The sequence below is a fragment of the Aethina tumida genome, chromosome 1, assembly GCF_024364675.1.
Source record: "Aethina tumida isolate Nest 87 chromosome 1, icAetTumi1.1, whole genome shotgun sequence".
Lineage (NCBI taxonomy): Eukaryota > Metazoa > Arthropoda > Insecta > Coleoptera > Nitidulidae > Aethina > Aethina tumida.
Genome location: NC_065435.1, coordinates 57381558 through 57406367, shown reverse-complemented (window position 1 = coordinate 57406367; position 24810 = coordinate 57381558). Strand labels below are relative to the sequence as shown.

The following is a 24810-nucleotide window of genomic DNA, read 5'->3' as shown; positions in this document are numbered from 1 at the left end:
GTCTGGTCCTGTTGAATGTAAGAGTGAGTTTATTGACCATCTCTGGTGTTCTTACAGGCATTATCCATAGACGTCATGCAAGAAGATTGTTCGCTGCCAGCGCCTTCCTTCAGCGCGTAGAACAACACCATCATCCAACGAATTATAAATAGACAATTTTGAAACAGCTTAAGCATGAATAATTTAATAAACAAAAAATGTCTACCGTGACACAAGCCAAACTGGAGACAGACAGTGTCTGTGTGCTGTACCGCACGACGGACTTGAACCGATTGTAAACTGTCTTTCCAGTACTAAACTTAGTTGGACTAAGGATGGTGTCGGCGAGCTCTGAAGCATCAATGAAAGTTAGTGGCAAACGACCCACTTCTTTGGAGGCAAGGATGCTATTTTTGACATAGGTATGAGGCAAGATTACATGCGCCTTGTACCCAACACATACAACCTTCACATTTTGGTCGTCTTGATGTGTATCTATTAAGGTTTATAAATGTAATGTAAAAAAGGGATACACATGCTTATGTGTAAATGTATCTTCATTTATATATATACATACTAATATATTAAATTGTTTTTTTTTTTTTTTCATTTTTATGTATGTTAAAGAATGTCTTCTTTCCAGAACATTTTAAAATAGATAATCAATCAATAAAACAATTAAATGTTTGTTTGTTATTTTATTTTCAGCCACAGGGATAGTTTAAAAGTATATAACAGTAAATCGGATATTAAAACAGAATTTGATGTTGCAGAGACTTTGGGCTTACAGTTTTCATCATCCAGTTTCACTCTTACATACGTACTGTGTTACTATTCGTGGCCATATTACATGATCAACTTTACATTTTGAATGTTTTACCTTACACCCTAATAAAAAATTAGCCTTAAGGACTAAATACATACAAAGGAAAAAATCAACAGCAATCCCAAATGAACAAACTTCACAGATCATGTAATATAACGTGCAAACAGTTTTAGAGGGCGGAAGCACCAGAGATAATTTCAATCAATTCTCTAGTGATGACAGCCTGTCTGGTTCTGTTGAATGTAAGAGTGAGTTTGTCAATCATCTCGCCGGCGTTCTTACTGGCGTTATCCATAGCCGTCATACGAGAAGATTGTTCGCTGCAAGCGCCTTCCTTCATGGCGTAGAACAACAATGAAGCCAGAGAGAACTCCAAGTAACTCTGAACGACTTCATCGTCCAACGAATCGTAAATGGACAGTTTCGGAGCAGCCTAAATACAAAAAAATTAATAAACTGCGGATCAATATTAACAAAAATATTTACCGTGACACAGGCCAAGCTGAAGACGGGCAGTGTCTGTGTGCTGTACGACACGACGGACTTGAAGCGATTGTAAACAATCTCTCCAGTGCTGAACTTGTAGTCGGACTTCAGGATAGCGTCGGCGAGCTTTGAAGCATCGATGAAAGTTGGTGGCAAACGACCGATTTCATTGGCGGCAAAGATGATGTTCTTGCCATAGATACGGGACAAGATTGCACGGGACTTGTCGCCAACACATACAACCTTCACATTTTGGTCATCTTGCTGAAGAGCGTTACGAATATGACGGGACACGCTTGTGTGTACGGCACCGCATAATCCTATAAAATTTTTGTTATTGATAAATAATCCTCTAATTAAAATTATAATTTAATATAACAGTTTAGTATATAATTTTGTTTAATTCAACAAAAAGCAAAACTTTAAATATTAAAATTTACCTCTGTCAGATGTCATAGCAATAAGCAATTTCTGGGGTTTCTCTTCGAGGGCTTGGACTTCTGCCTTTTCATAGAATTGCTTAGCACCATCACCAATGGGTCTGACCTGTTTTAGTTCACGTTCAGCTCTTGAGTATTTGGCAGCTGACACCATCTTCATTGATTGAGTAATCTTTTGGATGTTCTTGACAGACTTCAACCGAATGGAGATGGCTTTGAGGGTGGCCATGCCACACTGCTGTTGTAATTGGACATTCTGAGTGACGATGGGTGTCACTTTGCCGAACCGACCCAACATTTTGACTGCCTAAAATATAAGTGAATTTAACATACCTCAACAACAGTAACAGGATCTAAGTGGTGCTGTTATTGCAAATTGCACTGATTAAGTTGCAATTGCAACAAATACAAGATGTATAATATGGATTATGTAAGCACTGTAAATAATGATCAGACACCTTTTCAACACGTATTCAATATATTAATTTGAAAATACACAATTGACGTTTGGGTGGGCGAAGTGATCGTATTTTTATGGAATATTTTAAAGTTAAATTGATAAGACTTGAAAAGTTATGTCACTGTACTAACCTTGCCTGATCACTTGGTCGACTCAAAAGTACAGAGTGCTAAAAAAATTCGTGGTGCTGAAATCGGGAACTAACAAGGTTCACTCACAAAAATAAACCTTATTGACCTAACGTCTAAGGTTCATGCGATGTATCTGTCAAAATCACAGGATAGATGGCGACGAATTTCTCTGCTAATATCAAATTAGACTAGAAAATATCATACTAAAATGTTAACCGGTATCAGATTATTAGTTTCTCCAATAAAAAAATTAACAAGACCGACAAACCAAAATATTGGAACTGTTAACAGTGTTTGTGCACGGTGTTTTAAAAATCCGGATAACCTCAAAATCGTAGCTTCCTTAATTGCGGGAGATTCAAATAGATGTTACTCGACAACCAGCAAAGAAAAAAAACACGTAAATGTCGGAACTATAGGTCATGTGGATCATGGCAAGACAACACTAACTGCCGCAATAACCAAAGTATTACAGAAAGATGGCCTGGCCCAATTTATATCATACGATCAAATAGACAGAGCACCTGAAGAAAAAGCCAGAGGTACTTGAGGTATTTTCACTGTAATACGTTAAATCCGTTAATACAACATATGTCTTTGTAGGAATTACAATCAATGCTGCGCATGTCGACTACAGTACGGAAAAGAGACATTATGCTCATACTGATTGTCCAGGCCATGCCGATTATATAAAGAACATGATATCTGGAGCTTCCCAAATGGATGGGGCTATTCTAGTAGTTGCTGCAACTGATGGACAAATGCCACAAACCAGAGAACATTTACTGCTAGCCAAACAAGTGGGAATAACCAAAGTTATTGTGTATGTTAATAAAGCAGATCTAGTGGATAATGAAGTAAGTATACAGAGTACATATAGAATTAATAAAAATAATATAACTGTATTATCATGATACTAGTTGTTTTTAAGACACAAGAAAGAATTAATAACACTTAACTCCAATATTAACAATATATTTAAATAAATTTAATACTTTATTTAATAATTAATTTAAATTGTTTGAATTGAATAAGACAGTTTGCTTGATTTTGGATCTATGTATATTTTTTTACTGAACATACATGTATGTTTAGTGTAATAATTTTTTAAATGTTAATTTAAAATGAACCAAAAATATCACCCTATCTTTGCTACACCCAATGTCGTTAATTAGGTTTTAGAACTTGTGGAACTAGAGATACGTGAATTGATGGAAGATTTTGGTTTCGATGGGACGAATTCGCCGGTAATTTTTGGTTCAGCCCTAGACGCCCTAAATGGGAAAGACACAGAGTATGGCATACCGTCGATAAAAAAATTGTTACATGCGGTAGATAACTATATTCCAGATCCAGAAAGAGATGTTACATCTCCCTTCATGATTCCAATAGACAATGCATTTTCTGTGCCTGGTAGAGGTACAGTTGTTGTTGGTACACTGTCTCGGGGTACAGTTAATAAAAATTCCGAAGCTGAGCTCGTTGGTTTTGATAAACAATTAAAAACAGTGGTTACCGATATCCAAGTTTTCAAAAAAAGCGTTCCAAAAGTACGTATATATTAATATATTAAACTATATAAAATTGTATATTGTTTAGGCGGTTGCAGGGGAAAATATTGGGGCACTGTTGAGAAGTATAAAACTTAAGGATGTGCAGAGAGGGATGCTTTTGTGTGCAGTGGGAAGCGAAAATATTAGTAATAGGTTTAAGGCGAGCATTTATTTTCTAACCAAAGGAGAAGGAGGTAGATCGAAACCTGTTACTGGAAAATACTGCCAACAACTTTTTAGCAGGACATGGAATGTGCCATGTAGAATTGATTTGGGTTGGTTTTTTTCTAAAACTCCTTGCACCACATGAGAGTTTTATATTCTTATCGGTGCTCTATGAAAACTTCTCAATAAACTCTTGTTTAATGACTAATATTATTTTAATTTTAGATGATGGTGCTGAGATGATAATGCCTGGAGATCATGGTAAAGTATCCGTAACGTTGATGTGGAAGATGGTGATGATTATGGGACAACAGTTCACTATTAGAGAGAATAACGTGACTGTGGCAACTGGAATTATTACAGAAACACTGCCAGCAATTAATATTAACACCAGTCTTGGAAAACTTGTTATACATTGATATAAATTCATTTTTATAAATGTATATTTGTTATTCATAAATTTTGAATAAAATCATTACATTTTAATTTTGCATTCTTCTCTATTATATCACATAAATCCTATGCAATATTTTGTCCAGGTTATATTATTAAACTTTATATATTAAATATATTTTTAAAAATATGTATAAATATATGTTTCAAATTTAAAACCCTGCAAATGGCGGAAAAACAAATGCAAATTGAGTATTGTAGTATTGTCTGGAATCCCATTTAAACTTGCCATCAAATTAGCCCTATTCAATGACGATACCTTAAATACTTGAGTTTTCGTAAGGACAATGTATACCCTGCTCGTAACACCGATCACAATCTACTGCTGCAAGAACGTTCTATGAACTCACTGCTAGTAAGAAGAGAAAAAACGTCAGCAATGTTTCTTGTCAATATATTACATGGCAAAATTGATTGTTCTCATATACTAGCCAACATTGGATTTCACGTGCCAAGACCTAATTCAAGAAGCGGCGTTTCTCTCATCATACCAAGACGTAGAAACAGTGTTCTACTAAAAAACCCAGTTGCGCTAACAAATATTGCGATGATATTTTTAAGATATTTATATTTATTTGTTGTTGTATTTATTTAAAATGAATTCTGATAATAAATAACATTTATTATATATTTATTTATTTAAAATACTGAACAATATACCCGCAACTTACTACAAAACCTTCAAATAAATTTCAAACTTTCATTCATACAGATGTTACTTCTCAACCAGCAAAGAAAAAACACATAAATGTTGGAACTTTATCCCATGTGGACCACAGCAAGACAACAACTGCCGCAGTAACTAAATTATTGCAGAAAGATGGTCTGATGCTTTTTATATCATACAATCAAATAGACGCAGCACCTGAAGAAAACGCTGGAGGTACTTGAGGTTTTTCACTGTAATACGTTAAATACGTTAATACAACATTTGTCGTTACAAGAATTAGAATAAATGCGGCGCATGTCGACTACACTATGGAAAAGAGGCATTATGGTCATACTGATTGTCTAGATCATGTCGATTACATAAAGAATATGATATCTGGAGCCCTCAGATAGATGGGGCTATTCTAGTAGTTACCACAACTGATGGACAAATGCCACAAACCAGAGAACACTTACTGCTAGCCAAACAAATAGGAATAACTAAAGTTATTGTGTATGTTAACAAAACTGATCTAGTGGATAATGAGGTAAGTAAACTAAGTATATAGAATTAATAAAAATTATATAATTGTATTATTACAAAACTAAGTTGTTCTTAAAACACAGGAGAGAATTAATAAAACTTAACTTCAGTATTAACAATCTTCTTTTAACACTTTGCAGAGTGTCAATGAATTTGAATTATGGATTATGAAAGTAATTTTTTTTTTATTTTTACTATAGATGGAGTATTGATATACCTAATAAATCCCCTGGACAAAAACTTCCTGTTCCTTTCTTTTAAAATATATAAAATATATTTATTTTTAAACAAATTAAATGCATTATTTAATAATTAATTTAAACTGAATTGAATAAGACAGTCACAAAATATGAATCTAATAAAATTTCCAATTTACATCTACGTTTAGTGTAATAATTTTTTAAATGTTAATTTAAAATAAACTAAAAATATCACTTTATTTTTGCTACACTCAATGTCATTAATTAGGTTTTAGAATTTGTGGAATTGGAGATACGAGAATTGATGGAAGATTTTGGTTTTGATGGGGTGAATTCGCCGCTAATAAAAAAATTGTTACATGCGGTGGATAATTATATTCTAGATCCAGAAAGAGACGTTAGATCTTCTTTCATGATTCCAATAGACAATGCATTTTCTGACCCTGATAGAAGTACAGTTGTTGTTGGTACACTGTCCCGAGGTACATTTAATAAAAATTCCGAAGCTGAACTGGTTGGTTCTAAAAGTACGTATACATTAATATATTAAACTATATAAAATTGTACATTAAGGTGCTGTTGAGAACTATAAAAATTAGGATGTGTAGAGAGGGATGCTTTTGTGTGCAATGGGAAGCGAAAATATTAGTAATAACTTTAAGGCGTTATCTTCTAACAAAAGGGAAAGGTGGTAAATCGAAACTAGGTATCGGAAAATACTGCCAACATAAATTATAAATAAAATTATTACATTTAAATTTTGCGTGCTTCACTGTTATATCACACATAAATCCTATATAATATTTGGTCATGGCCAATCTCATATCAGATATGTTTTGAAATATGTACAAATATAGTTTAAAATTTAAAAACTTCCAAATTACGGAAAAACGTATTATAAGGGAGCCTTAAAATACATAACAATATACCACAATTTGAGGCGAAAAGTCCAAATAAATTTCGAAATTTTTAGTTATTTAAAATTTTCTCAGAATTGTGACCTTAATTCAATCCCATTATCAACAATTTCGCAAATATGAAAGTGACTTGAATTCTGTGTATTCAAGTCTAGAAACAGAAATATTTTATCTTTAAACAATCGGCGAATTGTTTTTTACTTTGTTAATCTTTATTTATATATAATTTTAAAAACAAATAAAAAATATAATGTTATATTATAAAAAAATAAGCCTACATTAATTCAATTGTAACTTTATTTTGACGATAATGTATCTTAATAAAGACAGGATTCAGTTAAGAAATACCATTTGTACTGTACTTCTACGAGAAAAACATGAGTAAAATAGTAACTCTAGTATTGCTGTCTAGTTTAATAGGTGCTGGTAAGTAGTCCAGATTGAATAATTTAAAATATAATAATATATTATTTTATTTTAACAATTATTTGCAGTTTATTTGGCAGCACCTAGTTGTAACAAGGAGGTAAAGCTCCCCTTTCCCGAAAACTGTTATCAGTACTATCACTGTGTATATGTAATGTATTGGTGGCAAGCAGTCATCGAAACATGTCCTAGTGGTACTGGATTTTCCAACGTAACTTCTTCATGTAGTGCAACTGTGAACACCACAACGTAATTTTTCAATTTTTAATTATTCTCGCGATTTACGTTGCTGATTATAGGTGCGCTGATTCGTTAGTAACGACGACTACTACTACTACTACTACTGCTGAAACAACGACAACCACTACGGCAATCCCTACAACAACAACGACAACTACTACGCCAGAGCCTACAACAACGCCGACTTCTACACCAAAACCTACAACACCAACAATAGTAGCTACCACAACACCTGATGCACTATTTTGTGGGTAAGTTTGTGTAAAGTTTTAGGTAGTAATTAATAATAATATACTTTATTGTTTCAGTTGTGCTTCATAACATTTTAATTTATTTTTTGCAATATAAATTTGTAAATAAAGTGATTATATTAAAATCAATATTTTATTTCTTCAATGAATTTACAATGTACAATTTTTAAGAAATTTTTATATATACAAAAACAACATTTAAAAAATCAAATTTTTTTCAACTGAGTATAAAACACCCTGTGCCCACGTTTTGTCTATATGGGACAGTTCATTTTATTTAAATGTCCATATGTACAGAACAAATTCAACAATTTTGAACTAAGGTATTGACTTATTAAACAACAAATGATTTATAAATGATGAGAGAAATTTTAAATGGGCCATAGTGTCCTCGAACGTGTTTCTGAAATCATTATATTTTAATACAGAAAGCCTTTGTAAGCCACATGAATTCGTGTGTAGCAACGAAAGATGTATTCAATTTTTTTAATATCCATGTCTTAATTTATAGTTGGCCACCAAATTTTCATTGCTAAAAAAAGCATTATCTTTATAGATGTTTACCTGTGCAAGGAACCTAGATATTTTAAATGCCTCAATAACCGATGCATCAGTACATCATTTGTATGCGATGGCGAAAATGATTGCGAGGATTTTTCAGATGAAAGACTGCGCTTATTTCAAGGTAAGTACTGAAAATAAGGCTGATGTCAATTAACGAGTAATATACTCTTCATTTCCAGTTAACATACGAGAGTAATCAGACCTGCGCGACGAACGTATTTGCGATGGCAATGATGATTGCATTGATAACAGTGATGAAAAAACTGTGATATGTATCAATGAACTATCGTAAATCGTCATTTACTATTACATTTAAATCTTGCGTGCTTCACTGTTATATCACACATAAATCCTATATAATATTTGGTCATGGACAAACTCATATCAGATATTAAATATATGTTTTGAAATATGTACAAATATTTGTTTAAAATTTAAAAACTTCCATATTACGGAAAAATGTATGTAGAAGGGAGCTTTAAAATGCACAACAATATACCACAATTTGATGCGAAAAGTTATTTTAGTTATTTAAAATCTTCTCAGAATCCTGTCCTTACCTTGATTCAATTCCAATATCAACAATTTTGAAAAATGACTTATATTCTGTGTATTCAATTATAGAAACAGAAATATTTTATCTTTAAACAATTGGCGAATTGATTTTTACTTTGTTAATCTTTATTTATATATAATTTTAAAAACAAACAATATAAAGTTACATTATAAAAAAGAAGTCTGCATTAATTCAATTATAACTTTATTTTGACGATAAAGTGTCTTAATGAAGACATGATTCACTTAAGAAATACCATTTGTACTGTATTTCTACGAGAAAAACATGAGTAAATTAATAACTATAGTATTATTTTCTAGTTTAACAGGTGCTAGTAAGTAGTTTATATTGAATAATATAAAATATAATAATATATTAATTTATTTTAACAATTATTTCCAGTTTATTTGGCTGCACCTAATTGCAATAAAGAAGTAAAGCTCCCCTTTCCGGATAAATGTTACCAGTACTATCACTGTGTATATGTAATTAATGTATTGGTGGGAAGCAGTTATCGAAACATGTCCTAGTGGTATAGGATTCTCGAATGTAACTCTGACGAATAAGGTGGATGAGGGAAGCAAGTGGGGCCTTAAATCGATGCTATTGTGTGTGCCGGCGCATTGTCTCTCAAAAACATGTCTTCATGTCAGGTCATTTCGGAGCGATTTCGGACTTCAATTGCTCCAATAATGCCCAGTAATACTCGCTGTTGATGGTTTTTCCTTTTTCGAGGTAGTCCACGAAGAGTATGCCATGACAATCTCACCGGAGGGTCTGCCGCTATGGACTTCATCGGCAGTGGAGAGTTTTCGGCTACCATGAAACTCTCGAAGCCAATATTTCAGAGAGCGAAAATCATGATGCCAAACACGTAACCGAAAATCAGTTGTCAAAACAAAACTAACTAACAAACTGTATCGCGCTGAAATTTGACATGTCAACCTAAATATGAAGGCATCATAATTAATTTTCGGCCAACCTGTTATGCCAGAGCAACTTCTATACCAAAGCCTACAACAACGCCTTCTTCTACACCAATACCTACAACAGTCCTTAACACATCACCAGCTTCAAGTAGTAAAGCGCCTGACATAAATTTGTGGGCAACTTTGTGTAAAGTTTTAAGTAGTAATTAATATTATTATTATTATTTACTTTATTGTTTCAGATGTTATTTACTTTATTGTTTCAGATGGTCTTCATAAGATTGTAATTTATTTTTTACTACATTATAAATATGTAAATAAATTGATTATATTAAAATTAATATTTTATTTATTTCGCACTTCATTTATCACAAAATATCCCATCGCAAAGAACTTGAAGCAAGTTGTAGGAATAAAGTATGATGGTCACCACATTTACTAGACCGATATTTTCTCTGAACATGATAATAGCGTTAGAAGTGTTAAGGATGGGTCTAAGAGAGAAGTAAGAAAATTATTTTTGCAATTGCTGTACTAAAAATTATTAATAATTAATTTCAGTTGCTTATCACTGCCGGACTGGGTCTTCCAGAAGTTCTGCCACAGATTGGGTCACAGGGAATACCTATTTTAAAGATGCAGAGAAAAAACACATTGGGATATCGTAAAACCTCGAGCGATTCAATATTTTATTTATTTACCCATACAGTATCAAATTGTTCGCACTTCATTTATCACAAAATATATATAAATAAATTTAAGTATGGATAATATTGACTCATTAGTATTATCCATTTATTATCATAGTGAGCTTTAATATTCTATTCAGTTTACATTCTTGTCTTCAAAGAATTTAATTTTGTTTAGTGCTGTATGTACAATTTTTAATAAATTTTTTATGCAAACAAAAACATCATTTAAAAAAATCAAATTGATTTCAACTGAATGTAAAACACCCAGTTCCCACGTTTTGCCTATGTGGGACGGTTCATTTTATTTAAATGTCCATATGTACAGAACAAATTCAACTATTTTAAATTAAGGTAATGACTTATTATTAAACAACAAATGATTTATTAATGATTAGAGAAATTTCAGATGTATATACCAATCATTTTATTTGGGGCCATAGTGTCCTCGAACGCGTTCCTGGAATCATTATTTTTTAGAACAGAAAGCCTTTGTAAGCCACATGAATTCGTGTGTAACAATGGAAAATGTATCCCAGAGTCGAAACGATGCGACAGCAGTAACGACTGTCTCGACTTTTCGGATGAGGAAGACTGTGGTAAGCATTTTTTATGTATCTTTTTCATGTTCAATTTTTTTAATATTCGTGTGTTAATTTATAGTTGACCACTGTTAAAATTTTCATTGCTAAAAAAGCATTATCTTTATAGATGTTTACCTATGCAAGGAACCTAGATATTTTAAATGCCTCAATAACCGATGCATCAGCAAATCGTTTGTATGCGATGGCGAAAATGATTGCGAGGATTTTTCAGATGAAAAAGACTGCGCTAATTTCAAGGTAAGTACTGAAAATAACGTTGATGGCAATTAACAAGTAACATACTCTTCCTTTCCAGCTAACATACGAGAGTAATCAGACCTGCGCGAAGGGTGAATGGCAATGTAAAGATAAATTATGTATAGCCGAAGAATGGGTATGCAATGGCGAAGACGATTGTCTCGATGGTTCCGATGAGACGATAGGTTGTAGCTTACACATCGACTGTGATGGTTTTAAATGTAACAATGGTCATTGCATCCCCAACGAATGGGTTTGCGACGGCAATGATGATTGCATTGATAACAGTGATGAAAAAGACTGTGGTATGTATCAACGAACTATCATTAGCCACAAAATCGTAAAATTTGACGTTGTTTTAGATTTGCATGTGGATTTAAAGCAATGCACTTTGGATCACGACAAGTTCTTGTGCTCAGATAAAAAGAAATGTATAGACACGCGTTTAGTGTGCGACGGTAAGGCGGATTGTTCAGACAGATCGGACGAAAGCAATAACTGTGCGAAAGGTCCGAATTGCACCACTCTCCATTGCGAGCACAAATGCGTCCTTCTTCCAACTGGTCCGAAGTGCATTTGTCCCAAAGGCTACAATACCGTTGATGAAAAGCACTGTGAGGATATTAACGAGTGCGAAATATATGGTTTGTTTGAAAAATTATTAATAGAAATTAACATTCTCATAATGTTTTTAAAGGTATTTGCGATCAGAAGTGTCGGAACACAGACGGGTCTTACGAGTGCTATTGTGATGATAGGTACACACTGGACAGTGATAAAAAAACGTGCATTGCCAATGGAGGCGAGGCAATGATGGTTTTCAGTTCCAAAACTGAAATAAGAGCAATAACTCTGAAGACCGAAATTTACTTTCCCATCGCAAAGAACTTGAAGCAAGTTGTAGGAGTAAAGTATGACGGTCATCATATTTACTGGACCGATATTTTCTCTGAACATGAAAGTATCGTTAGAAGTATTGAGGATGGGTCTGAGAGAGAAGTAAGAAAATTATTTTTGTAATCGCTGTACTGAAAATTAACTATCTTAATTAATTCCAGTTGCTTATCACTGCCGGGCTGGGCCTTCCAGAAGATCTGGCAATAGATTGGGTCACAGGAAATATCTATTTCACAGATGCAGAGAAAAAACACATTGGTGTATGCTCCAATGACGGATCACATTGTACGGTTTTAGTTAATTCAGATATCGAAAAACCCCGAGCGATTTGCCTTAACATAGCCGAAGGGTACGACAAACACTTGTTTATCACAAACAAACGTCTGTAATATAAATTATTTTAGTGAAATGTATTGGACCGACTGGGGTCATACTGCCAAAATCGCTGTATCAAGTATGGACGGTTCAAAAGACAGGCCATTCGTTACGAATAATATTCACTGGCCTAACGGAATAACTTTGGATGAACCAAACGGAAGAATCTATTGGACAGATGCAAAGATTTTAACTTTAGAAAGCATCAGACTTGATGGAACAGATAGAAGGGTAAATAACATGTGTTTACTACAAAACTAAAGTAACTTCCATTTTTTATCCAGGTAATTCTTAAAGATGTCATTAAACACCCCTACGCGATTGCCGTGTTCGAAGACCGGATCTTCTGGTCCGACTGGGCAACACACTCAATCCAATACTGCAACAAATTCACCGGTAAAAACCATACGACTCTGGTAAAAGAAAACAGAGAGTTTATTTACGGATTGAGCATCTACCACAGCGCAATGAGATCTAGAATGGACAATCCTTGTTCCATGTCTTTCTGCTCGGATATTTGTCTTCTCTCAGGCAAAGGGTACAAATGTGCTTGTGGACAAAATAGACAACTGAGCAGCGACAAACACTCTTGTAAACGTAAGCATGTAACTTATAATGTGTCACAGCACAAAATATGACAATAATTGATTGTAGCTACAAAACGAACGCAGATGCTCATTTTGGGTGCACGCGACGTTTTGGTTTCAATTGAACATCAAACGTTAGGGAAGCATGATATTTCTGAGCTGATATCGGATGTTAAAAATGTTGGAGCTCTTGCGTACAATTCAATTACTAACACCTTGTACGTTAGCGATTTGTCAATTAAAAAAATTGTTGCTATCAACTTGGTGGATCGAGAAAAGACAGTCATGTCCATCGATGGTTTAGGCAAAATTACTTGTATGGATTTTGGTAAGTGTTTATGCTGTACCTGTTGGAGTCTTCCTAATATTTCAATTTCAGATAATTTGGGCAACAACTTATACATCTGCGACGAAGAAAGAGGAGCCGTTGAAGTAATCAATTTATCTACCATGACATCAACTGTTATTCTACATGACCTCAATGGAGAAATTCCTGAATCTATAGCCCTTGTTCCAGAAGAAGGGTATATTTATTAAGCTAATATTTACTTATCAAATAACTGTTTTACATTTTTTTTCCAGTGTGATGTTCATTTCCTTCAAAAGAAGTCAATACCGAACATCTCACATAGATCGATTACTGATGGATGGAACTGGTAGAACTCACGCCATCGATTCAGGTCTCATCGGTCCTGTAAGGCTTACATTCGACTATGGTTACTATAGAGTGTTCTGGACCGACGCAGGCACAGGAAAAATTGAGAGCACCAGTGTAGATGGTAAAATATTCGAGAAATGTGTTTATTTAAAATTAGACATATTATTTTTACAGGGGACGACAGACATGGCTTCAGATCTTTATCTTCTTCTCCAATTAGTATTGCAACAACAGATGTGGACATCTTCTGGGTGAATCAGTTTTCTAGAAGAGTTTATTGGGCTGCCCGAAATGCTACAACAACGGCAAACAAAAAGATCACTCTAGGTAAGGGATTTTAATTTGAAATTTATGGTACTCTAACTGCTGTTTACTTAATAAATTTGAGTCGAAGGAAGGAATATATTTAATCAAGAAAAAACTGATTTTCAGATATTCCTGATGATGTTGAATATTTGCACATCATCTCTGCCAGTCCTAAGACAGTAGGAACAAGCAGTTGCCGTTTAAATAATGGCAATTGTTCCCACATTTGTTTGCTCTCCCACAAATCATATACTTGTGCCTGCCCTGTTGGAATGTCACTTGGCACCGATCATAAAACTTGCATAACAAGAGCCCATTGTGACTCTAAGGAATTTATGTGCCATCAATCTAACAAGTGCATATTGAACAGTCTTGTTTGCAATGGTCACAACGATTGTCCGCTTGGCGAAGATGAAATTGATTGTTTGAAACCCCACCACTGTACTCTGGGACAGTTTCAGTGTAATAACGGTAAGTAGCACAATTGATTACGATATCTGATTGATAAAACTATATTTTTCTTCAGGACAATGCATTAGCGAACATCTCAGGTGCGATTCTCAGTACGATTGCACCGATAGGTCAGACGAAAACAATTGTACAGGCATCGTTCAAAAATGTCCACCAGACCAATTTTCTTGCGACAACGGTAATTGCATTGCAAACAGATTCATATGCGATGGTGTTCAGGATTGTTTAGATGCAAGCGATGAACGAAGCTGTCCTTCTGCCAGTTGCGAAGCTAATCAGTTCAGGTGTGTGAATTTTGTTAGGATAATAAAGCATTTTTTATTTATATAGAAACAACAAAACATCAATTTAATTTATGGTATTTTGCCAGATGTAACTCTGGATCTTGCATACCAAAATCTTGGGAATGTGATCACGAATTCGACTGTGTAGACTTTTCCGACGAACATTCTGGATGTGGTAAGAAACTTTATTTATCTACTAAGTCCCTTCTCAAATCTCTCAGTAATCACTGCTCAATAATTACCCAGTTCGTTATAAAAAATAACAATTATCACAAATGTATTTTGATTATTTTACTAAAAATAAATGTTAACTATTATTATTATTATTATTGTTAGTTACATACACAAAACGTAAAGTACATTTGAATGTGATATTTTTTGACCAACCATTGGTTGATAATTTAGCCACTTTCACCCAAATAAAACAAATGAATGTAATAAGTTTCTATATTTTTACTGCAAACTAAGTACAAATAAGATCTTATTAAAAATTGTTTGTTTTTTTTCCATATAGCATCACTCACTTGCGCCCCTCACATGTTCACTTGTACGAACGGCAAATGCATAGACAGCAAACTAGTCTGCGACAACTCAGACAACTGCGGCGACAATTCGGACGAAGAACTCTGCCTCCAACCGGAACTAGCCTGCGGTTTGGATGGGTTCGCGTGCGCCTCGAACACCTCAATATGTTTGCCGAATGCCGCCCGCTGCAACGGTACATCGGAGTGTCCACAACACGAGGACGAGAAGAATTGCAGCAATTGCAACGTCGATGAGTTCAGTTGCAAGAACGGAAAGTGCATATCCGTACAATGGACCTGCGACAAGATTGACGATTGTGGCGACAATTCAGACGAGGCCCCGGAAATGTGTAAGGATCATCCAGAATTTGCCAGTCACGCGATACATGTGCATTGCGACAACGGATTCAGGTGAGGACCGGACGGTTTACATTTTAATTTCGTTGTACACATTTCGGTGTTTTAGATGCAAATCTGGAGATTGTATTGATCCGAAATTAGTGTGCAATGGAAAACATGATTGTTACGACGGCTCAGACGAAAATGGGCTTTGCTCGAAGTCCTGTACAGGCAACTTGAATCCGTGTTCCCAGGAATGCGTAAAAACACCGCAAGGTCCCACCTGCAAGTGCAGGGATGGTTTTCAACTAATGGGAGATTCACGCACATGCAGTGATATCAATGAGTGTAATCTAGATCCTCCAGTTTGTAGTCAATTGTGCCATAACAACGACGGAGATTACAACTGCGATTGTTTCGATGGATTCATCCTCAGGTTTGTAAACGAATACTCATTTTGGTCTCATTTATAACTTGATATGTTGCTTTTAGGCCTGATAAAAAATCGTGTAAGGCAATTGGAAGTCCAATGTCTATGGTATACGCATCTTATAACCAACTAAGAATGTTGAGTCAACAATCGAACAGTCTCAACATAATCTACGCAGATGAAACCCCGAAAATTACAGGATTGGATCTTACTGTAGATCAGTATGTTTACTTCAGCATCGAAACCGCAGGTACTATTCACCGCATCAACACGGTCACTAAAAAACGAGAATACATGGAACATATCGGACAGCCTCAGAAACTGGCTGTAGATTGGGCTACAAACAATGTGTATTATGTCAATGCCGAATCTGAATCTAGGGCAATTAGCGTTTGCAATTTCGACAAGAAAATGTGTAACACACTCATTAACACAGACGTGCACAGACAAGTGTCTGCAATAGCTGTGGATTCTCTCAACAAGTACCTGTTTTATTCTATAACTAGTTGGTGGATTTTCAACTCACCCAGCTTCATTATTTATAAGACCAATTTGGATGGCACAGGAAAACAGGAATTGGTACCGAGTACACCAGGTAAGGCTGTCCTTAATTATTTACCCATTTATTTAACTTATTTCATGATTTGCTTAGGATTCATTACTGGTTTGACCTACGACTTGAACAAGAAGGTCTTGTACTACGTAGATCAGCGGAACAACCAAATACGCAGCATCAATTATGACGGCACGAAGAACACGGCAGTCTTCTCAAATCTCACTCACCCAGTTTCGATCAAGTTCTTCGAAAATCATATTTACTACTCCAGTCAAGGAGGATTCATGAGTAAATGCCAGTTATTTGAGAAACGAACTTGCGACACCCACAAATTGCAGAGTCAATCTATTGATTTGTTCGCCTTAAATCAGAAGTCCCTACAACCAAACGTGGAAGATGCGTGTCGTAACAATACATGCACCTACTTATGTGTACCGGGCGTAGCACGTTACAAATGCGTGTGCAGCGATGGTACTTTCGTTTCACCGATGGAAAAATGTCTGAACAAAGAGGTAAGATTGTGCACAGATAAAATTATTTTATACTCATCTATTTTTACGTGTAGGTGGATTCATCTTATCACAAAGTACATGCGGTGCAAATGCAAGACAATGGTAAAAGCAAAAGTCACGCGGGAGCGATTGTGACAGCGGTGCTGGTACCGTTGTGTTTGATTGCTTTCGGATTCTGTATTTATGTCCTTGTTAAAAGAAGAAATATGGACAATTTTAATATCAGTATAAGATTTCATAATCCGGGTTACGGACAGGGGGACGATTGGGACAAAGCCATTTTGAAACCTGGTCAACATGAGTATGTAAACCCACAATGTCCGGCGACAGGAATGAAAGACCTGGATAACGAAATTTAAAATTAACTTTCATATATACAAAGTTTGTTTGTAAATGATGTGCTGTCTTTAAATGTTTTATGTAAAACCATATTTTAATTGAACTTTTTTATTTAGATTTATATATTTTATTTATTAAATTATTGAAGTATGAATATCTGCGGTATTTAATATATGTTTTAATTATTATTTAGACGTTTCTTTTTAAGTCCTTTTAATTATTGAAGTATCGTCAGATTATTAGTTATTATTGTACCAACAAAATGTTAAATATTTTAGCCATATTTCCTCTGATAAGGGATGGACTTCTCATTAATCTTCTAAAATGTAAAAGTATGTAAAATGTAATAACAATAATTAGTTGTATGTAATCTGTTTCTTGCAGTTGGCGTACTGCATTAGGTGCTTACTGAAACTCCGTTACTAAGGTTGTCTAAAGCACCTCTACACTGGCACTTCGTGAAACATTAAACCTCTCATCCATTTCAATTTGCCTTAATTAATTATAATTAACGAAAAAAGCAATATCCCGTGAGACATGTTTAGAAATAGACCAGCCATTAAACTATGAAGAATCGACCATTAGGAAAGCGTTATGCAATAAACTTCATCAATAAAATTCAACATCTGTTGGTCTAGAAATTTGAAAAAAACGATTTTTTTATGTAATCAAAGCTCATTTAAAAATATGTCCTCAAGAGGATTTTTCAAAATTCAAATTATTTTCGGACATTTGGCCATTTTAGTGTCGTGGTGTCCTAACCGTCTCGGCTTGAATGAATCGAACAAAAGACAATAGGGATAGTCTCCGTATATCTGCGATCATGTTGAGTATTTTGTGTTATAATTTTTCATAGTAAAATGGATCGAAGTCAAGTGATGAAGAAATGATTATCGAAAATAGTTACGGCTAGTGTTTTGGAGTTTTTCAGCGATTTCTTCTTTAGTTATGTTGTACTACATGCAAGAAAGAAATTAAATTTTCTCGAACTGCTCATCGTGGACTAGACTTCAAATTTGTATTACAATGCAGTTGCGAAAGTATACGATATATAACATCATCTCCATTCGTCAATAAATTTTTTGAAGTAGAGGAATGATATTTGTTATGCGGATTTTGGGAGTTGGAAGATAAGGAATAAATATCTTCTGCAGTATGATGGATATTTGTCAAGGAATATCAATCAGTACATACTACAATTGTCTTGAAAACGTGCATCCGGCGGCATATCAGTTTATTATTTCCAAAACTGTTATTGTAAAATAATGGATAGTAAGAATATTATTTGTCTTTTCCTTTTTGCATTTAAAATTCATACCTCTAGACCAGAATACACCCTTAAATGAAAATAATGCATCATGAATGTAACTGACTACTCACTTGTTGACTAATGTAATGAAAAACTTACTTAAACTAGCTCTTTAGTTCCTAGAAAATTAGAAAATGCGTTCTGTTTCTTCATGAGAACGTAAAACCACATGTCGTATTAGAGGACTAAAGGAACCTTTAAAATGATAAATCTTCTATATCGTCTACAATATAGTCCCGATATTTATTCACGGAACTATTTGTTTAATTAGGAGGTCATGTGCCATAAACTTGCTTGGCAATATATTATTGTTGAATAAAGTTTAAATTAAAAAAAAATAAATTCATAAGTAAATTACTTATTTTGATATTTAGTACTTAAATAATACTTAACAAGAAAAATAAACAAAAGCTCTTAGGATAAAACAGTTCTTTAATAGTCATATATTTATATATGTATAGCCTAATATAATAGTACGTACATTTTTGGCATTTTATTATTAAGTCAATCTAAGTAAACAGTTACTTATGGTTTTCTAGTACAATAATTGTATACATAATTGATTAAAAAATATTATTTTGAAACTATGTACAATACAGCAAACTTCAAACAAAGGTGCATAGTGAAGAACAGAGTATAACAGGACAAGTTAGATACTTCAACAATTCTTAAAATTACTGAAACATGTACCTCCCAGTTTATAGAATAATAAAACAAGTCAAATAAAACAAAACAACAAAAATAAGATCATCAAATTACAAAATATAACTAAACCAATTTGATTCAAAAACGGGCACATTATTAACTAAAATATCTATGATTCCTAATTATATATACATAATACAATTGAAATTATCACATATCACTATTTTCCGAACTATATTCTACGAAAAACATAGTTCAGGCCGATTAAAACTACTCTTGATAAGAATCTCACTCAAGATTATTCGTTTCGCCGAAAAATTAATCGGACACGATCGGCATTAAAGATTCGTTTGAGAAGACGGAGATTCTCCGGCATCTACATTCACATTGCCGCTAATTGTTGTTACGTGATTGCCGATATTCAGGGCAGCAACTTTCGCCCGCTGATACGCGCTCAACGTGTTCTGTCCCAAAAACCTAAAAATCACATTAAATTAAGCAATCACTTAAGCATTCATTAAAACATTACTAACTTGATGCAAATGTAAATCATGAGTAGTGCAACACTTGCACTGAGCATACGTATGTAGTTGTTGTCGTAGAGTTGGATGATAATCCAAGCAACAGCAACGACCATACAGAGGCAGGTGACAATGAAGGCGGTGCTGCCCCAATGTTGGTAAGTGAATCCCCTGTCCCATTCAACTTTGGTGGTACTGCAAATGTCGTACTCGTAATTGCAGACCTTGCACCGCAATGGGCCAGAAGTGGATGACGAGCTCTCCATTAGCCACCTAACGAAGGAGTAAAAAATGCATTTATACTTTTCTACAAAATAAGCACATAATAATTTAATTTATTTTTGTACATTAGTATAGAAGTATTAAGTAATTACTGCTGGAAAACAATGAGCAGGAAAATATCTTAATTATAAAACCTAATGAGAACCCTAATGCAAGAGATATCACATACTATCAACAGAATTTACATCAATTTAACATTATGAAATAAGTTGATTACATTGAATTGAATATATGTATTTTCGGTTGATTTATACAAAATGTAGATACGATTAGACCAAAGGTGTATAGTATATATCTGAACAAATGATTTTTGAAATTTAAATTTAAGGATTGTATTAACTTCATTATTAGACGGTTTTGAAAATGTCAAGTGTTATGGCCATATAATTCTATTTAATGTTTTTATCGTTATTATCAGTTTACTACTATTGATTCATAATCCATTCTAAAAATTAATATTTCTTATTCTACAAAATGTTAAATATATTTTTGTGAGTTGAACTAGTCATAAATATAGCAACATTAATTTTAAAAGGAATTTTTTTGATTAAATAAATGAGTAACATTTCATTTAATATTAATTCTTTGAATGATATATTGTTTTATAATTTCAGCACATATACGAAGTATAAATTCGGCCATTCTCTAAATATATAACATGCATATTTTAGACTCCAATTCGTTCCCACGTTTACACACATTTAAATTGTTGCCCTGTTTCTCTTTTGATTTATTTAAATGTAAATGTTTACTTATTTCTCTCGAACTAGGCTGAATTATAATTTTTCTTACAACACATGATACAGTTTGACTTCAACCCATTATTAATAATAATATATTATTAATTATAATAAGCAAAAAGCTGATGGTAAATAATCGACTTAATAAACACGGCTCATTGAAATTCATTTTGGATCAAAGAAGAAAAAAAAACGTACGCAGTTCATTAAAGAATAAAATTAAATTTCATCGTTTCACAGTGGACATAACAGTAACAGAAAAAACAAGAAATATAAACTGGAATCTAATTCAAGTAATATAGCTCATGTTTTAATAAATTTTGATAAGTTGCTATAATTCTGGTCACTACTGTTTCAGAAACATATTGTATATATGTATATATACCTTCGTAAACAATCGTGATGGACGCTGGAGACGTCTCCGGTACAGGCACATGGTTGTATCAGCTGGTCCGTTTTGTCAGAATCGTAGCATATCCAGCATTCCCGCTTGTCCAAAACAACCTCTTCTTCGTTTTCGACCGACTGCTTGTTGACGTCGGCCAGAGCGGCGTCCGCGCCCATTTGATGGTCTAGTTTCGTCAGAAGCTTCCTCGGATTGAGAATCCATAATTCAGAGGGCTGCATGCAATTCCAAAGTACGGCCGGGAACCATACGGCAACACCGATCTCCGCCACCCGGAAGATCACGTCGTGCAAATTTCGTGAGTTTATCGGAACCTAAACAAAAAACGAACCAGTTAACGGTCGGCCGAATTTGTTTGCTAACATTTTATATACCTTGGTCTTCCAAAACTCAGACAACGTCTCTGAAAACAGGAATCCAACGACCGTGATCAGCATCAACGCCTGACTGATAAGTCCTATTCGGGACTGATGTAACTGCGATAAGTTTATCTGAGGTCGCAACTCGTTGCTATTGTCGTTCTGAAGCGGTTCAGCTTCGTGCGAATTTCTGGTAAGTTGGAACGGTTGCGTTACGAAACGACCTCTTACCTACACAAGAAAACAACTTGAGCACACCAATGGTTAAGGTTAACGTGTTCTTACCTTAAAGTAAACCTCTACGCCATAGATCAAGAAGAATATAACAACGATGAACATTAAAACAGCGTAACATCCGTTGAACAGATGTTTGAATAAACTTGGATCATCGGCCGGTGGTTTCGCCAATGAATTGGTAATAAATTCAGCTAACAATAAGCTATAACTTATAACGTTGAATGTGAGAAATCCCAAAAAACTTTTTGATAAGAACTGAGGTTTCTCCCAATAGATCCTCTCTAAATGAAAAACCTGCAAATGAAATTATCAGACGTTAAAAAATCATAATTGCAATGCGTACTTACGAATAACGCAATATTAAAAAATTATAAAATGTGCATGGTATCACATAACAAGTTTATCAGTAACTAACTTTAGATACGTTGACAACAGATACTGGCCACCTAAGTGTAATTTTTATATTTATTTGTTACGATTTCAACCTGCTTTGTTTACATATTAAATCAATAACAATTAAATAATCCAAAAATAGTTTAAGTGATACATTAAACCATCTACAGACTTATCAATGATAAAACCTTGGATGTGTTTAATTTTCGCAAGTTGATACTGTTGAAGATTAGTGTTTTAAATAATCAAGTCAATGAATAAATTATTATAATAACAGGGAATAAATAATTTATTGTGAATAAATTATAAACTGAGGAAAACAAATTTTCACATTACTCACATTACAAATCAGTTTAATAGCAATATGTGCATTGAATAACAAATGTGAGTAACAGTTTTATTGAAAAGATAATTTTTTCTCGAAATAACACACTTATAAAAGATAAAAATGTTTACTAGAACATGTGTTTAAAATTATTAATAAACATTATGATAACACAGGGTACTTACCTCTGCCCAAAAGCAAACTATCAAAGAAGCACTGGACATCAACAGTGGATAGTATGATGACAATAAACCAGCTGACCATCCATATTTAAAAGAATCCTGTAAAAAGATCAATGTATCTACCCATAAACAATTCTAACGATTTTCTAATAAGAGTTTTAAAACTTTACAAAGGGAACTATGTAGATATAAAAATGTAATATCAGAGCAACTTTTCTTATATTGTTAAAAATATTAATGTGACTATAAAACTGTTGTGTGCTCCCATGGAAATATATTACTATAAATAGCGTAGATACTATACGATAACAAAATATTTGTTGCTGTAACAAAACAATTCAATGTGTGGCAGGAACATTGAATTTTTGAATTGAAATAAAATATTCATAACTGTATAGGACATATTTTCAAAGGTAGTCCAACAAGAGTCTATCAAGTTTAACTGTGAAACATATACATTTATATTTATACTTTAATAATCATTATTGTATTTGAATTGAAAGCTATTACAAAATTCTACAAACTTAGAATTAATTAAATCATAATTGGAAATTGGGCATTAGATAGAAACAGTACAAAGTTTAAGATACTTAAATTACATAAATTATAATTAATTTCTAAACTTAATGGACAAACATGTGAAATGTCACATATTATGATATGAAATTTTGATATATACCACATTTAGTTTAGATGAATAATATGTAATAATATTTTAATGTCTTAAATTAAATTATACTAGTTTATGATAATTTGAATTATTTCCTTCCAAAAATTATTATTAGTGGCTTAATGATATATTTATATATTTATTTGGTTTTTGTTCATGTTTATGTAAAATATTTAGCAAAATATGTATTCATTTTGACAAAACAAATTTAATTAAAAACAAGGAAAATTTGTTACGACTTTTAAAGTAATTCACAAGATAATGTTGATTGTTTGATAAGATAAATTAACATTAAGCAAATTAACCACATTTAAAAGTATCTTAAACAACAAACAACTTACCGGAGAAATAAAATATGCACCCCGAATAACACTGGCCAAAAACGAGGCGAAATAAATGAACTTCTGATTGGTTATCTTGCATGCCCGCAGAAATGTGGGAGCCTTGAGTCTCTGGTACTCGCATATGATGCACATGACCAGCTGCACAGCACACACGAATCCGATGAAGAGGAACACACCGCCGATGCCCGCGTGATAGGGCAGATTGGGGCCATCGCACAGCTCGCCCGTGAAACGTATCTCGCACATACACGTACCATTGTGACATTCACCCCTTCCTGAGCAATCCCTTGTGCAAGAAGAGCCAAGTCCGGACATTAGAAGCAAATGACGTATCATTCCTGGTGATTCAGAAGACCTGCAGCATCCAAATTAGACTTTGTTGTTATGATAAATAAACAAAGAACGACCTCAAGAAATGGTTGTACCTGACGTTGGTGCGAATGTTGCTGGCTGACAGGCGGTTGATTTAGTTTCGATCGAACGCTTGGACATGGAACGCACACCGCATTATTTAAAATCGCGTGGCGGACACCACATAAATTGGATAATCCAGAGATAACAGCAAAAAATTTTCTAATTGACTTTCACAGATGTAACTCGAAGTTGGCCACGTTTCCCCTAACAGTCTTACCATATGGTGTCAGTGTTGCCAACGACGTGTGCGATTTGAAATATTTACTCTCGAAACTGTTTCGTTTATTGCTTTTATTTGCCGATTAGCGATGCCAAGTAAATTATTAACCCGTGTATTATTTAAAATTGGGGATGTATTTGCCTGTTTTCAGTAAATTGGTGCATCTTTTATGGGATGTTTAATGGA

At 33.9% G+C, this 24810-nt stretch overlaps 5 protein-coding genes and 1 pseudogene across 8 annotated transcripts; 4 read left to right on the top strand and 2 right to left on the bottom strand.

Annotated features, from left to right (window-relative positions):
* Positions 1-662: 662 nt before the first annotated feature.
* Positions 663-2461, bottom strand: LOC109609371 (ATP synthase subunit gamma, mitochondrial). Of its 2 annotated transcripts, none has more exons than XM_049967772.1 (4): positions 2323-2461; positions 1732-2038; positions 1292-1611; positions 663-1238 (listed from the first exon to the last, which is right to left on the bottom strand). In XM_049967772.1, exons 2-4 carry the CDS (start codon positions 2027-2029, stop codon positions 975-977), a joined length of 882 nt encoding a protein of 293 aa, XP_049823729.1. In that variant the 5' UTR covers positions 2030-2038; positions 2323-2461; the 3' UTR covers positions 663-974. The 2 variants fall into 2 exon arrangements, with proteins under 2 accessions (XP_049823729.1, XP_049823739.1); XM_049967782.1 differs by lacking the exon at positions 2323-2461 and adding an exon at positions 2190-2322.
* A 62-nt stretch (positions 2462-2523) lies between these two features.
* On the top strand, positions 2524-4526 carry LOC109609370 (elongation factor Tu). Its single transcript, XM_020026030.2, has 5 exons — positions 2524-2864; positions 2926-3179; positions 3498-3872; positions 3922-4150; positions 4266-4526. Exons 1-5 carry the CDS (start codon positions 2531-2533, stop codon positions 4457-4459), a joined length of 1386 nt encoding a protein of 461 aa, XP_019881589.2. The 5' UTR covers positions 2524-2530; the 3' UTR covers positions 4460-4526.
* Positions 4527-4780: 254 nt separating this feature from the next.
* LOC109609315 (uncharacterized) lies at positions 4781-6623 on the top strand (annotated as a pseudogene).
* Positions 6624-7110: 487 nt separating this feature from the next.
* Positions 7111-7859, top strand: LOC109609354 (adipocyte plasma membrane-associated protein Hemomucin). Its single transcript, XM_020026008.2, has 4 exons — positions 7111-7228; positions 7297-7477; positions 7528-7719; positions 7777-7859. Exons 1-4 carry the CDS (start codon positions 7180-7182, stop codon positions 7787-7789), a joined length of 435 nt encoding a protein of 144 aa, XP_019881567.2. The 5' UTR covers positions 7111-7179; the 3' UTR covers positions 7790-7859.
* A 2876-nt stretch (positions 7860-10735) lies between these two features.
* Positions 10736-17765, top strand: LOC109609364 (vitellogenin receptor). The gene is made up of 21 exons (XM_020026022.2): positions 10736-10811; positions 10867-11056; positions 11169-11299; positions 11358-11604; positions 11662-11943; positions 11997-12298; positions 12358-12545; positions 12601-12802; positions 12856-13168; positions 13226-13486; positions 13538-13682; positions 13741-13937; positions 13991-14143; positions 14249-14593; positions 14649-14877; positions 14964-15052; positions 15392-15812; positions 15868-16176; positions 16233-16765; positions 16823-17238; positions 17292-17765. The coding sequence occupies exons 2-21, from the start codon at positions 10867-10869 to the stop codon at positions 17595-17597; spliced, it is 5259 nt and encodes a 1752-aa protein (XP_019881581.2). The 5' UTR covers positions 10736-10811; the 3' UTR covers positions 17598-17765.
* A 1535-nt stretch (positions 17766-19300) lies between these two features.
* Positions 19301-24606, bottom strand: LOC109609334 (uncharacterized). 3 transcript variants are annotated; one of them, XM_049962130.1, is made up of 8 exons: positions 24398-24606; positions 23988-24345; positions 22980-23075; positions 22125-22370; positions 21855-22070; positions 21460-21794; positions 20065-20325; positions 19301-20008 (listed from the first exon to the last, which is right to left on the bottom strand). In XM_049962130.1, the coding sequence occupies exons 2-8, from the start codon at positions 24324-24326 to the stop codon at positions 19870-19872; spliced, it is 1632 nt and encodes a 543-aa protein (XP_049818087.1). In that variant the 5' UTR covers positions 24327-24345; positions 24398-24606; the 3' UTR covers positions 19301-19869. The 3 variants fall into 3 exon arrangements, with proteins under 3 accessions (XP_049818087.1, XP_019881544.2, XP_049818086.1); XM_020025985.2 differs by having other exon boundaries at positions 23988-24364; positions 24416-24606; XM_049962129.1 differs by having other exon boundaries at positions 24416-24606.
* Between the last annotated feature and the right edge of the window lie 204 nt (positions 24607-24810).

Excerpts from the sequence above, each read along its gene's own strand:
- LOC109609334 (XM_049962130.1), bottom strand. The coding sequence starts at position 24,326 with ATGATACGTCATTTGCTTCTAATGTCCGGACTTGGCTCTTCTTGCACA. Across the intron at positions 20,326-21,459 it reads CATCACGATTGTTTACGAAG|GTGGCTAATGGAGAGCTCGT; the intron begins GTATATATACAT and ends CTCCTTCGTTAG. Across the intron at positions 20,009-20,064 it reads ATGATTTACATTTGCATCAA|GTTTTTGGGACAGAACACGT; the intron begins GTTAGTAATGTT and ends TGTGATTTTTAG.
- LOC109609364 (XM_020026022.2), top strand. The coding sequence starts at position 10,867 with ATGTATATACCAATCATTTTATTTGGGGCCATAGTGTCCTCGAACGCG. Across the intron at positions 11,944-11,996 it reads TAACGAGTGCGAAATATATG|GTATTTGCGATCAGAAGTGT; the intron begins GTTTGTTTGAAA and ends ATGTTTTTAAAG. Across the intron at positions 12,803-12,855 it reads TTGATGGAACAGATAGAAGG|GTAATTCTTAAAGATGTCAT; the intron begins GTAAATAACATG and ends TTTTTTATCCAG.
- LOC109609354 (XM_020026008.2), top strand. The coding sequence starts at position 7,180 with ATGAGTAAAATAGTAACTCTAGTATTGCTGTCTAGTTTAATAGGTGCT. Across the intron at positions 7,229-7,296 it reads GTCTAGTTTAATAGGTGCTG|TTTATTTGGCAGCACCTAGT; the intron begins GTAAGTAGTCCA and ends AATTATTTGCAG. Across the intron at positions 7,478-7,527 it reads GCAACTGTGAACACCACAAC|GTGCGCTGATTCGTTAGTAA; the intron begins GTAATTTTTCAA and ends TGCTGATTATAG.
- LOC109609370 (XM_020026030.2), top strand. The coding sequence starts at position 2,531 with ATGTTAACCGGTATCAGATTATTAGTTTCTCCAATAAAAAAATTAACA. Across the intron at positions 3,873-3,921 it reads TCAAAAAAAGCGTTCCAAAA|GCGGTTGCAGGGGAAAATAT; the intron begins GTACGTATATAT and ends TATATTGTTTAG. Across the intron at positions 4,151-4,265 it reads GCCATGTAGAATTGATTTGG|ATGATGGTGCTGAGATGATA; the intron begins GTTGGTTTTTTT and ends TTTTAATTTTAG.
- LOC109609371 (XM_049967772.1), bottom strand. The coding sequence starts at position 2,029 with ATGTTGGGTCGGTTCGGCAAAGTGACACCCATCGTCACTCAGAATGTC. Across the intron at positions 1,612-1,731 it reads TGCTATGACATCTGACAGAG|GATTATGCGGTGCCGTACAC; the intron begins GTAAATTTTAAT and ends AAAATTTTATAG. Across the intron at positions 1,239-1,291 it reads TCAGCTTGGCCTGTGTCACG|GCTGCTCCGAAACTGTCCAT; the intron begins GTAAATATTTTT and ends TTTTGTATTTAG.